A 14084-nucleotide genomic window follows, 5' to 3' on the forward strand; every position below is an offset into this window, starting at 1 on the left:
ACAACGTTACTCTCCAATGTGACTGCAGAGTACAAACTGGGGTGTACATTGTGTGGTACAGGAATTGCTTTCATAGGAACCAGCCTACTCTGGTCCTGTCAATGTCCAATGCCATAACAGCTAGATACAATCTACGTAATGAGAAACTTCTGAACCCCTTGCCTGGTTTCACGCTGGTGTGGAACCAGTCTAATGAAAGCTATGATCTCCTGATTATGAATGTGACTGAGTCTGACCTGGGTCTCTACTACTGTGGAACTGAGGAGAAGACGGTGGAGGATATAGAAAAGATTGCAGAGAAGAAAATCTATCGCTATGGAAATGTAAATATCAGTCTTTCTTTTGGTAAGAACATCTATCGCCATTTTCTCCATATTGTGACACACCAGACCTCACTAAATGAGGTATTTGATTGAGAACTGAAGGAAATGTGTCGATGTGACGTGTATGTTCTCTGTTTCATTCAAGTGTCAGTTCCAGAGCCAGGTCGTTCAGAACCGGTCAACCCTCCTGACCCAGAGCGGAATCTGTACTGGATCCTGCTGCTCACTCTATGTCCTGCCTGTGCTCTCCTCTCCTCCATCCTGTCCTCCACGATGGTCTACTACTTCTGTTGCAGGACAATCGGTAAACTCCTTCTCTTGCGATGCCTGCACTCCCGTTCTGTATCTATCTTTCTGTCCTCTCACTTCCTCATTACATTTAGAGTTCCCATTGACTGCTTGGCTGAACACGAAACACCGTGCAACAGCTATACTTTCAAATGAAGTTCACATTCACACTAAGGCTGAGTGGTTGTCTGCAGCATCAAAGGAACCTCGAGGAAATCCCACGCCGGACTCCAGGAGGGGAGAGAGCAGAGTACAGGTAGAACACTTACCTAACCTTCTTTGGTGTTGCAGTCGTTGAATGCAGTCATAGTCAAGGCAGATCAATGAAAGATTTCACACTCCCAAGTAATGTGACACGATCAAGGTTCTGTACTGAATGACCTTCTGACCCCAAGGAGGAAGGAGACCTGTGTTACGCTGCCCCGGACATTGGCCAGGGACAGAGGAGACCCCAGATGACGAGGAGGACGAGGAGTTCTGACTTCAGTATCTACTCGACTGTCAAGACTAGTGGAGTGAGTCTGTGAGCACAATGTACTAGCAGCATGCAACACGTGTGCAGGAGGATGAGTGACTGTTTTCCAAAGGGTTTTCAGTTTTTCTGAAGTTTAATCGGAGATGTTTTGGGCCAAAACAAGTTGAGCCATTTGTGGATACAGTATTCAAGTTAATTCATCCAGATTACTTGTACTATGCTAGGCAACCATTTTTACTTTTACTGATGACTGGACATACTTTTGTTTTGTTTGTATAACATTTATTGTGAGTGTATTTTAAATGCTGTGATCTTAATTCTGTTGTTTAGAAATAAAGTGTTACGTGTGATAGTATGATGTGAACTGAAGAGCAGGTAGAAGCAACATAAAATAAAGTATTTTAAAAACGCAAGAACACGAGGGGGATACTCAGTAGGACACCATCACTGAGATGTTTATCAAGACTGACTAAAGGAGCACACATACATGGCAGGAGGATCACAATGGACACCAGCTGAGTGATTGGAACGAGACACAGTCGTGCAGGGAGAGAGAAACACCATACTAAGACCCAACACGCACCCAGACAGACAGACAGAAAACAATAGGGGCAGGGAAAACACGGAGAACTTCATCTGTTTTCTATTTGAACCAAGATCTTTTTTTAAAAGACAGACATTAGGTTGAAACAATCTAACCACTTCTATTCTAGAACTCGAGGTGGGAGGCTTGATTTGCTAACAGAGACACCCCAACAGCTTTTGATAATGTTGGAAGATGTTTAAACTGATTTTAACCACGTTAAGAGGTTGTCTAAGAAACTATCAATGTCAAAGACAATACACTATTACATATCTTTTTAATACAATGTTTCATAAATATCTTTAAAAACAGACAACTGTAACCACATAGGAAGTCCTGCAGTAATAGTAAAGAATGACAATGAAAAGAAATCAGTCAAGTCACGGTAAATAAATGTATTTTTGTTATGAGTCGCGGTAAAAAACTATATCTAGAGTGATGGATTTATGATTGGGAAATCAGTCAGTAACCCAAACAGAAATCAGACATGCGACATCTATGTAGGTGTTCAATTGTACAAGCAGGTGGGTGTTCAGGTGTGCTATGACACACATTGCATTATTCCGACCCAGTGGGTCACGGGAGGAGGAGCAGTCAGGACACTGCAGAGCTCAGACCACAGACCCTGTCAGTATCAGCACATTCATGCTTCAGAGGAGGAAGAAGGGAACATTTATATTCCTGCCACAAAATATTACAGTGTGTTCACATTTCTCCTGAAGAAACAGAGGAACCCTTGCAGGAAATAGTATTCTTACACAATAAAAGCCATATGGAGACATGTTAATACTGAGATATTATCTCTTTTATAGTTTCTTAGGCTGGAGTTGGTTCCCCTTTGGTTTCTATTCCTGCCTTCATGTTTCTGTTGTTTCTATTCCTGCCTTCATGTTTCTGGGAATGCTTTCCAATAGACATTGGAGCATTGATGCAGGATTTGCTTCCATTTAGCCACAATAGCATTAGGGATGTTGAGTGATTAGACCTGGCTTCCAGTATTAGAATTGATTCAGATTGTGTTTGACAGTGTTTAGGGCAGGGACATGTGCAGGCCAGTCAAGACTATCCACAGCAAATTGGACAAAACATAGCTGCTGTATTCCTCGTCTTTTCAGGGAAGCCCCAAAGCACCTGTCATCCTCTTCTTTCAATTTGTTGATTTTAATAAATTTGACTTAATTAAATTTGAGGTGATTTTATTCTGTGCCATCCAGATGAGTTTGTGTGGCTTTGGTGACAGAGACGCACACAAAAACCACAACAGTTTCTGTTAATTGCATAGAAACTGTCACAGGAAATGTTCTGGTATGGCAGACAACTTAAGTTGCTGCAGCAATTTCTGTGTTTCTGTGGCTGCATTTCCTGGGTTCCAGGTCTCCAGTGAAAGGCTCTGTCCTGTATCATCTAAACCTTTTAAACAAACTTACTAAGCTTGCACTTGTAAATGTTTTTTATATATGATACAAAATCCTTCATATGAATACAAGATTGACATTTTGTTGGCTTGATTAATTGTTTAACTTGTTGCATGTCTGAAAACTTTCACCTAATTGGTTGCACTTGGTTGCTTATCACAGTGTATGCTCATGTTTTGGCTTCCTGCAATGTTTTGGGGGGCTATCTCGTTGCTTATGATCATTGACCTCTGCACTTTTTGTAAAGCTCTCTTGGAAGTCGCTTTGGATAAAAGCGTCTGCTAACTGAATACATGTTAATGTAATTTGAAATTAAAGCCCCCTCTCTTGTAGGCCATATAAAGCTGTCTGTTCTTCTGTGTGTGTGGAGAAATACACGCCCCTTTAATAGACAGGTAACCCAAACAGCTGGGAGACAGCTTTGGCCAAGATGGGATGTCTGGACACTTTAACCCCCGACGCCTCCATTGTCTCCCTGGTCACACCTGTGACCCTGTCTGCTCCCCATCTCTCTCTTTCATTCTCTTTCCCTCCTTCTTCTCTCCGATCATACCATCCACACCGTGTCACATTGTCTGGGCGACGTCCTGGACGTTGAACCCAGGTCCTGCATCTTGGTTCATAAAGAGCCCCCTCCCCTCCACAACGACCTTTTGGTCTAATCCTGTTTTAATTTGACTGTTCTCTACACTTATCGTGGAAATTTTGAATGGAAAAAAGTTGCCACGGAGAGGGACTGAAAGATAAAACAGTTACCTCACGGTTAATTGTTTGAAATAAAACATCTTTTTAAGAACATTATAAAGCACCTAACCCAATGTAAACCCTCATGAAGACACAGAGACCGTTCAGGTACAATTGTTTTGTATTCCAAACAGCACCTTACGCAGCTGAAAATCTTGTATCATACGGAAATTACTTTTAAGTTTAGTTCTTTAGCTTTCTTTACTATTGTTACAAATATTTCCCAGCTCTTTCGGGTGTACTATATTTACAGTACTGAACAGATAGATAGAACAACAATTGCTTACTGATATTCTACAGTTGGGTATAGCTCAGTGGTTAGATCAAGAGGTGGCAGATTCAAATCCCCCCTTATGAATTGTTTGGATGAAAGAGAGAGCATGAAATAATTAATTACAGTGGCATGGCATGTTAGCCACACACGTCAGTTTTTATTTCCACAATTTGTATTTCATTTAAATTCATGTATACATCCCAACCAGCAAAAACTAATTTCAGGGAGGTGGCTGCCCCCCCCCCCCCCCCCCCCCCCAGATTTCCAGGAGATTGTATAACATTTGCGGGCATCGGGGAGCCGCTATTGAAATGTGGGAGCCTCCCGCAACTTCCGGGAGACGTGGGATGTCTGCATGTGGGCGGTGCTCAGTTCCCTGCTTTGCTGTTGCTTTGATTGGAGTAAATGACATATTGACATCAACATGCATTTATTGATAGGACACAACCGAATTGACTGGGTAGGTTGTCTAGGAGATACGAGGAGACGAGTTCAGCTTCCCTTTGGGCTGCGTTCCTGCAGGTCCTGCAGCCCCATGGCCCAGAGAGCAGGCTCCACCAGGACCAGGTAGGATGCCATTGGCTACATCTAGCCTCAGCTTGTTCACTGCCTTATTCGTGGTCTTGATGTTTATTGCCTCTCCCATTATGATTTTCTCAGCAAACTAAAAAGAACACCGAACTTTAGATCAGAGTGATCACATAAATACATAGTCTAACAAGATGACAAGATCCATGCTTTTACAAAAATAGAATTTGATTACACTGGAAATCCTTTTTTTATGTTATTTAATGTATTATTGTTATGTTATTGTATTAATTGTAATTTTGGGGGGCATAAATCATTGTTGGGTTGGTTTATTTACATTAAAAATTATACTTTAAGTTCTAACTAGTTTAAGTTTCAGGCATGTAACACTTTCCTAGTCAGTTAACAAGGGGTGCATTTCGTGGCAAGAAGGTATACAACAAGCCTGCCATGAAATGCACCCCCCTCTAATGTCTCTTCTGTATATCCCAGCATCAAATGATTCTTACTGTACACTGAGGGGACTAATATGAGTAACCAGAGTAAGTTTCAGGCATGTAACACTTTCCTAGTCAGAGTTAGCAGGGGGTGCATTTCCTGGCAAGAAGGAATACAACAAGCCTGCCATGAAATGCACCCCCCTCTATTGTCTGTTCTGTATATCCCAGTATCAAATTATTCTTACTGTACACTGAGGGGACTAATATGAGTAACCAGAGTAAGTTTCAGGCATGTAACACTTTCCTAGTCAGGGTTAGCAGGGGGTGCATTTCGTGGCAAGAAGGAATACAATAAGCCTGCCATGAAATGAACCCCCCTCTAATGTCTCTTAATCTGTATACCCCAGCATCAAATGATTCTTATTGTTTATTGAGGGGACTAGTATGAGTAACCAGAGTAAGTTTCAGGCATGTAACACTTTCCTAGTCAGTTAGTAGGGGGTGCATTTCCTGGCAAGAAGGAATACAAAGAAGCCTGCCATGAAATGCACCCCCCTCTATTGTCTGTTCTGTATATCCCAGTATCAAATTATTCTTACTGTACACTGAGGGGACTAATATGAGTAACCAGAGTAAGTTTCAGGCATGTAACACTTTCCTGGTCAGAGTTAGCAGGGGGTGCATTTCCTGGCAAGAAGGAATACAACAAGCCTGCCATGAAATGCACCCCCCTCTATTGTCTGTTCTGTATATCGCAGTATCAAATGATTCTTACTGTACACTGAGGGGACTAATATGAGTAACCAGAGTTAAGTTTCAGGCATGTAACACTTTCCTAGTCAGGGTTAGCAGGGGGTGCATTTCGTGGCAAGAAGGAATACAATAAGCCTGCCGTGAAATGCACCCCCCTTTCAGGCATGTAACACTTTCCTAGTCAGGAAAAGGAAAAGGAAGAATGTGGTAATTCTACAGATTTAATAGGTTGTGGTTAACTCTCTCTTTGTCTTCCTATCAGGCTGCTACTTATCACCTGTACTCCAACACTACACTTCTGTTATTTTATCATACTTTTTTCCTGTCCTCAGAATTGTAAGAATAACAAATCCACACTGCAGGTAAATCTATCAACATTTATTTCAATATGAATCCAACAATAGGTCAACAAGTCACAATACATGATTAACTGACTCCCATTTCAATAAATAAAACAGTGCATTTCCTTTTCCTTCCAGGACTTTCGAGAGAAACCAGTTTGTCAGAATACTCAACAAAAAATGTCACTATATATCAGAACAAGTACATTTAAAAAAGATTATCAAATAATTTATCAATTCAATGTCAATCAGATGTTACCGATGTTGTCCCTTAACAATTAAACAACAACAAAAAACAGCAATGACTTTCCATCAAAATAAACAAATAGTTCCAAAGAAAATGTTAATTAATTAATGTTAATACTAATTAAGTTAATCTTTTTTGCATCCATTCAAATGACATACTTTTAAGAATCTCCTTTTGGTAAAGATTGGTGCAGCTTTTAATAACACTCATTATACATCTCAGAAACAATTCAAATTTTGTGAAACCCCAAATATTTAAAACTTCACTTCCAAACTCTGCTGTTTGCATTACACAGAAAAACCGAAACAAATTTGAACAGGAGAATGTTCAGTCTACTTAATGTAAACAAAGTGTAGCAAAACACAAGCTGAAAAGCTCAAAATACCTATCATCCTTCTGCTTAAGACTTCATCACAAAGACTACAATTAATCAATATTATATAAAATTGTATTATATCAAAAAATTATTGAAAAGAAACCTAAAAGCAATCAGGCAAAGAGAGAGAGTCCCAACAAACAGAGCCACAGTGTCTGGAAAAAACGTCCTGAAACCAAATGTTAAAGGGGGAAAAAAAGACTTGAGAAGTTGTCACGCTTTCTAAGAGTTTTTCTTTCCTGCAAGTCTCCCTCACAAAGGAGGTTCTAACCCTCAGGACACTTCCTGTTTAAATAGTGTTTAAAAGAGATGGTAAAGTGTCAGAGTTTCTGAAGGCCTCCTTGTGGTGGCCGGTCAGAGGCAGAATCCTTCTTCTTCTTGAACAGATTTTTCAGTTTGGATGTCCTCTTACTCTTCTCCTTAGGCTTCTCCCCCCTCCCTGAGGGAGAGGGGTTGTGAGGGGTGGCAGCCACACCTAGTGGTGTCAGGTCTTCCTCTCCTGCTTTCAGGCTTTCGGTCAACATTGGGGCCGTGGCAATAAGCTCATCTGCGCCGGTTGCGGTTGTAGTGGTTGGCGTGGAAACGCATTTCTCCAGGATCCCATCATATACAAGCCGGCTCAAAGGTTCGAAGGGTGGTTTCCATGATGACACAGAGTTTAAGGTAAGGTCAGGCTGTGCCATCCGCCCAGACGAGGAGCCTGACTCCTGAACCACAAACTCCTCCCTTGATATCCTTCGTTTGGGCATTTCCAGGACAACGTCCACCCTGTCCCTGGAGATCTTCCCAGAAGACGTGTCTACAGAGCTGTCAATCATGTCTCTGGGAATCCTCCTCCGATTTAAGCTTGCAGGCATGTCAAGTTCATCTCTAGAGATCTTCCTAGCAGCAGAGGAGTCCATAGAGAAGTCTGGCATCTCTCTGGACAACAAACGAGAAGACGTGTCTATGAGAATTTCCATCTTGTCCCTTGGAAGCATTTTCCTTGAAAGTGACTCAGTTGAGAACTCAAGTTCCTCCCTGGAAGTCTTTCTAATCGGGATACTGATAGGGTCCACCATTTTGTCCTTGGCCATTACTCTCATGGTGGAATCTGAAGACCCATCTTTGTCCCTTATTAACTTCCTAAAACCTGTGTCCATGGACACCCCAATAGATTCTCTGGAAATCATTCTGAAGGGGCCATCCAATGAACACTCCTCCTGCTGCAACCAGCTGTCCATGGATCCCCCCATGGACTCCCTTGAGAACTTCCTGCCCCCTATTTTGGTAGAAGCTTCTCGTTCTTCTCTGAGCATCTTTCTGTTGGTGGAGTCCACAGAAACCTCAAATGCATCTCTAAAGGTCTTCTTGGAAATGATGTCTACGGAGGGCTCCCACTTGTCCTTGGGCATCCTCAGTGAGGCCGTGTCTGCTGTGGCGTCCATTTTGTCTCTCGGCATCTTTCCGACGGCGGCTCCAACCTCTTCTCTGGGGGACATGCAGATGGGAGGTTCCACTGAAGGTTCCAGTTCCTCTCTGGAGGTGTTCCTCACAGGGTCGTCATCAAACATATCTGCCTCATCACGGTAGATCTTGCGAGGGGCGGAATCAACAGCGGCACTGGGGAAAATCCTGCCAACAGGGGGCGACGTCATGAAGTCTGCATCGGTGAACATTTCCTGAGGCTCTCTATAAAAAAAGAGGGATAGAAGGCGGCCAGAGAGAAGGGAGGAGAGAGAGAGATAAAGGATCAAGAGAAACAAAGTAGTGGAAAACCAGGGTGAAAGACCGGGAAGGAGTGAAGAGAAAGAGATCAAATGTGAGAAAGAGAAAGAAGAAAAATAGAACAATGAAGGAGAAAAAGAGAAAGTTAGACATTCCATTTCAGTGTAACACAACAGTGAGTATCCAATCAAACAATACAAGCCTAAGGACTGGAGATACCAGCCAATGACGTACTGTCTCAGCTGAGACCTTATCAGTTTAGTGGCCTCCTCCTCCTCAAAGCAGGGGAGCGGGGCATGACTGGCCAGTAGTAGGTCAGGGTCGGAGGACATCATGGAGGAGGTCTGGGCAATGAGGCCAGGGCGACGAGACCGACACACAGTGGAGCTGAGGCTCCGAGGGGAGCGTTTGATTGGAGGAACTGAAGTGGGGAGGGGTCAAGTCTCTCAGTGGCAAAACTTTTTTTCTCTTTATATTCATCAATTAAAGTGCATGTACAAATACTAAATTATAATATGAACATGCCTCATCACCACCACTATCATCATCATCATCATCAGCAGCACAACAACCACTACCATCTCCATCATCCCCACCACCACTAGTTCCCTACCAGGTATCTGAGGTTGGATGGGTGAAGAGTCTTCCGGCAGGTCCTCCACAGAGCTATGGCAGGAGTAGTTCTGCACAGGCACCCGGGACCTAACCAAGTTGGCATCGACATAGAGTGTGGCAGTGAGGCTGGCCAGGCCGGTGTTCCTTATGATGGTGAAGCCACACAGACGCTCGATGTTCTGCCAGCGGACCAGGCGTTCTCGAAGACAGGCCGTCACATCTGACAAGGAGTTCCTGAAGGGAGGACACAGCACAAGTGTGTGAGTTATGTATGGGATTCACATTTATGTATGCACTCTAGCTCTCTCAATATGACAGAAGACTGTGTGTGTGTGTGTGTGTGTGTGTGCTCATCTGTGTTTGTGCTTATGTTTGTGTCTCACTTAGCCTCCATTATCTTTTGGTCCACCTGGTCCAGACAGGAGCTGTGAGCAACATGAAGAGTCCCCAGAACTGAACTCCTCTTCTTTTTGATCTTTTCTGCCTGGACGGAGACACGCATGCAAATGTATTATGAATACAGACAGGACCAGCCATATGTCCATCCACATTGTCTCTCCCCCCTCCCTCCCTCCCTCCCTACCTCCTCCTTAGCAATGGCCAGCTGGAGCTCTGCTCTGTGCTTCTTGACATTGTAGTACTGGACCTCCACCTCGTGGGTGAGCTGCAGCCACAGCTGTAGGGCCTCAGGAACCGTCCAACTGGACATCATGTCCTTCTCTGCCCTCTTCAATGCTCCCCGCACCTGGACACACACACACACACAAACAATCAATCAAACACAGACACACATTGGCGTTTTGGCACACAAAACAGGGATTTGTAATTGGTTGAGACTCTGAATACATAGTACAATCAAAAAGATGTTGAATAGAAGAGCCGATGAACCAACTACGTATGTGGCTACCGTCATATTCAGGAATAGATGGCTGCGGAGTCCATGAGCCCATAGACATAATAAAGAGTAGACGCCGCATTGACCACTACTGCCTACTGGCGCTGACGAGCCGTGGGGCCGCCATCTTGGAACGGGCACCCGCTCCACTCAGTGTAATCTGTTTGGCTGGGGCAATGAGCTGTCAGCGCATTTAATTAATCATACCTCACTGAATACCAAACTGACTTTCACACGTTTATTTTTGCTGCAAAGGTCATACAGCTATGATACAGGACATGGTTATTCTATTCACAAAACATAACCAATAGTACGGTGATGTTATATCTTAGTTGTGAAAAGTAATCCCCTGAGCTCTGTTTGCGATGGTCCGCCGATTTGAGCAGGAATATGCTCAAATCGGCGACTCTTTATTATGTCTATGCATGAGCCTACCTGTTCTAGCTCTTCTTCTGCATATCTCAGGCGGCTTAGTTCGCTGACAGCGCCCTCTCTCAGCTCATAGAGGCGGTGCGCCTCCTCTTGCGCCCCCATGATCTCATCTCTCATCTTCTCCTCCAGGTTCTGCTTCTCCTCCGCCACATTCCTCTTCTCCTCCTGGGCCCGCTCCAATCTGGGGAGGAGGCAGACCTATTAGCCTCACACACGGACACAAACACGAACACACACACACACTGTGTGTACTCACTGTTCCTGCAGTTCGCTGAGGTTGAGCTCAGCACTCTGCAGACTCTCCAGGTCTCTCATCATTCTGGAGATGTGTATCTTGCTGGATTTGTTCTGGACCCGGGAAAACCAGCAGCCACCCACTCCCATCATCACTGACACCATCAGCAGCAGGTCCTTCAGCCAGTTATGGGGTGGCCCTGGAAAATGTGATGGGGCGAGGGGAGAGGCCAGAGTACAATGTTAAATGGTGATGGAGATGTTAATGATAATGGTTTGGGTTTTTGTGTGCTCGTACGTGTAATTGGTCCAAACAGCACAACGTCCAGAGCTTTGATATTGAGTTTCTGTTTGTCTCTCTGGTCAAAGATCTTCAGCTGACCGCTCAGGAATGATGGCTCATTTGCTGCAATCCTTCACACACAGCAACAACACCCACACTGGTTGGATCATGGGACTTGAGGGTTTGGGTGTAAACAAACGTTTATTACTCTGAATCTGATTGAATGCAGTTCTAACAGGATGCTTCTCAGAGGTTGATTAATGGTTGCTCTGACCTGGGGAGGGTGTTCCCGTCAACCCTGAACTCTTTGAAGTTCTTCTGGTACTGAGGCAGCTCCACAAAGTCCCTGAGCCAACTTAGAACATCGTCTTGAGTCCAGTTATGCACTGTGGAAGAGGGTGAGTGGGAAGGGAGAGGAGGGATGAAGAGAGAGCAGGAAGGGGTAGGGGAAGAAAATGGGAAGTTAGAAAGAGACTCACATACTGTAAATACTGTTTAGATACGTACAAACACACACACACACACACACAGTACCTTCTGAGGACTTCCAGCTTCTCCACAGCTCCTCTACAGTGATGTGCTGATCCTCTCTGTGGAGGTTACTGTGTTTATTGGTCTGCTTCTGTTTCATGTCCTCTATGATGAACTGCAAAAGGAGGGAGAGAGAGAAAGGAAAAAGGAGAGAGGGAGTGAGGGAAGTGGAACGGGGGTGGGGGTCTTTTAAAGTCTTGGGTCAAGTGTTATGACTAGACAAGTCCCACTGCTGTCTTTGAAAATCAAATTGTGTGTTCCAAGGTTTAAATACATTAGGGTTTTAGGGGGGACAGAATAGAGTTGTAGTCCGTTTGTTCCTTGAGTTTATGAGAGTCCATTATATCAAGGTAGTCAATTAATATGACTGAAATGTATTTAAATGAAATATGAGTGTGTGTGTGTGTATGCGTGAATATGTGTGTTCACTGTCTTGGAATCCATCTTTGGCTGTAACCAGAGTCTTCATGTGATGGCTATTGGAATTCAGGGCCAGTTTTCAGATGGGTGGACCCCTCCCCCCTAGTATCTATGGTAACAGCAACCTGAGCCCCGGGATACTGTAACCGTAACCACATTCTGGAACGTCCCGACATTCAGTAGTTCTTGATCCAGCACCTCTACCACATGTACTGGAGCTACCCACTCTCCTGGTGAAAAGATACTGGCTGCACCAGTCTGAGACCCACACACATGCTCACAACCACACACAAACATCGCACAAGCATGCCTGCTGCTTTCAATGAACCTGCGCGCGTTGACCGACCACAGCAGACAACAAATTATATGAGAGAAGGGGGATACCTCCCATACCTCCACACTCTCCTCCACCTCGATCCCTCCGTCCTTGTCGTCGTCCATCTCCCTGTGGATGTTCCTTAGGGCTTCCAGACTGTAGCGGTCAGACTCGCTCATACAGGGAGGAGTCACCACCACACACGGGTCTACACAGGCACAAAGCATCAGTTAGTCTGCTTGCAAATAGTTTGTCAGTCTGTCAGTAAGTCAGCCGGCCAGTCAGCCAGCCAACCAGTATTGGGACTGCTCTAGGCGAGTTCACAGTCAGTGTATAAACTAGGCGTGTAGTCAGTATACAAACTAGCCTTTTTCTTCAGTTTGCGCACCTCAGCTCCATGGCCTCACACACAGGTTCGAAAGTCATCTCCAAAGCCGATCTCGGCAATACGCACAGGTCTGGGTGTACATCTGAAGTGGGCTGTGTATTCTGAACATAAGGCTCATCTGAGATAATTCCCTTAGATTCCTTTCTGACAGATAGGCCTACAACTGTCCATCCGTAGGATTCTGTCATTTCATTTAAATACCCCCAAACGGATCTCATCACATGGAAAGTGTCTACTAGAGTCTCCCCTGCCCTCTGCTGGATCTGTAGTTTTTTTTAGCTCTCCAGCACATATATATTCTAAACATGAAGATAAATACGACAAATTCCTGGTTGCGGTCCAACCATTTCTTTGTGTACCCAAGAGACTTCGATGAACCCTTGCCAGTGATTTGGCACTTGGCACTTTTTGTTGAAGGCGAGGCGACTTACCTTCAGCGTCAAACATTGCTTCTTCATCGGGGTAGGGGAATCGGTAGTGGTTATCACTGTAAACGCTTGCAATGGTGTGCGCGCCCACAAAGAGCACTAAGCGGAGGATAAAGAGCAGAGCCTGGGATGTGGGCATCATGGCTGGGGCTTTCTAGAGCTGTTGGCCCCGAGGCTGCTGCAGAAGATCCACTAATCAGATGTACACAAACAAACTCCTCTTCAGCGAGTGCACCGCCGTGCGCAACAGTGTCATGCGATCGGTGTCTATTAACGGCACCAATGAGGCAAGATGACGCTAATGATTCAGTTGAGAAACCAAGTATTACTATTAGGAAAAGAAAATTGGTGCCATTTGTAAAACGCCAATGTTATAAACTCCTGAGCTTGTTAGGACTAATGTCTTCCAGCAAGTTGTCACGCAACCAGATAACTTCATTAGACCTATTGGCCAAAATAGTTGGCTATTCTGAAAATATTGTCCATCATATAATTACAAAAATACTTAATATGGCAATTTTTAGTGTCTGCAACCCCCAGATATGGACCAACCTAAAAAAAATCTCGTGTCCATTTACTCGTTTCTAGCTAAGCTCCAGTAGCATCAACATTAAACTTGTGCGCAGAAGTCCAACATCTTTCAAGAGGAACCAAGACATCCAACGGTTTTTAAGAAATGCATGTCATCGTCTGAGTAGTGCAAACGTGCTTTGACTATTAGTTGGACTCTTAGTTTTTCTATATAAAGACGTCAACTTTCCGTACTTTTCCATACATCTGTCCCTGTTAACTCTTCTTCCCGTCCAGACTGCGGCGCAGTATAGCGCAGTTGCGTAAAGCTGTGACGCGTTTGCGCGGAACCAACACACTCACATACAGAGCATGAACAACAGTTGTCCCAACAGCTTGCACAAACACTTTAGAACACGATACGCGTGGTCTTCATATCCAGGTCAGATCCGCGTTAGAGACAGTTACCAACTCCAAGAATCCAACGACTTTTACGCATGTTCGCGGATCTGAGCAGCATCGGGATGGGGTTAGTATT

At 44.3% G+C, this 14084-nt stretch overlaps 1 protein-coding gene across 2 annotated transcripts; it reads right to left on the reverse strand.

The window, feature by feature from the left end:
* Window positions 1–6186: 6186 nt before the first annotated feature.
* Window positions 6187–13809, reverse strand: LOC136955978 (stromal interaction molecule 2-like). 2 transcript variants are annotated; one of them, XM_067249770.1, is made up of 12 exons: window positions 13802–13809; window positions 12298–12428; window positions 11488–11599; window positions 11228–11339; window positions 10969–11084; window positions 10693–10870; window positions 10440–10617; window positions 9693–9854; window positions 9493–9593; window positions 9108–9343; window positions 8729–8915; window positions 6187–8458 (listed from the first exon to the last, which is right to left on the reverse strand). In XM_067249770.1, exons 2-12 carry the CDS (start codon window positions 12397–12399, stop codon window positions 7108–7110), a joined length of 2835 nt encoding a protein of 944 aa, XP_067105871.1. In that variant the 5' UTR covers window positions 12400–12428; window positions 13802–13809; the 3' UTR covers window positions 6187–7107. The 2 variants fall into 2 exon arrangements, with proteins under 2 accessions (XP_067105871.1, XP_067105870.1); XM_067249769.1 differs by lacking the exon at window positions 13802–13809 and adding an exon at window positions 13040–13793.
* Window positions 13810–14084: the final 275 nt, after the last annotated feature.

The sequence above is a fragment of the Osmerus mordax genome, chromosome 14 (assembly GCF_038355195.1).
Source record: "Osmerus mordax isolate fOsmMor3 chromosome 14, fOsmMor3.pri, whole genome shotgun sequence".
Taxonomy (NCBI): Eukaryota; Metazoa; Chordata; class Actinopteri; order Osmeriformes; family Osmeridae; genus Osmerus; species Osmerus mordax.

Excerpts from the sequence above, each read along its gene's own strand:
- LOC136955978 (XM_067249769.1), bottom strand. The coding sequence starts at position 13,178 with ATGATGCCCACATCCCAGGCTCTGCTCTTTATCCTCCGCTTAGTGCTC. Across the intron at positions 10,871-10,968 it reads GCTGTTTGGACCAATTACAC|GGCCACCCCATAACTGGCTG; the intron begins GTACGAGCACAC and ends CACATTTTCCAG. Across the intron at positions 9,594-9,692 it reads TGGCCATTGCTAAGGAGGAG|GCAGAAAAGATCAAAAAGAA; the intron begins GTAGGGAGGGAG and ends GTCTCCGTCCAG.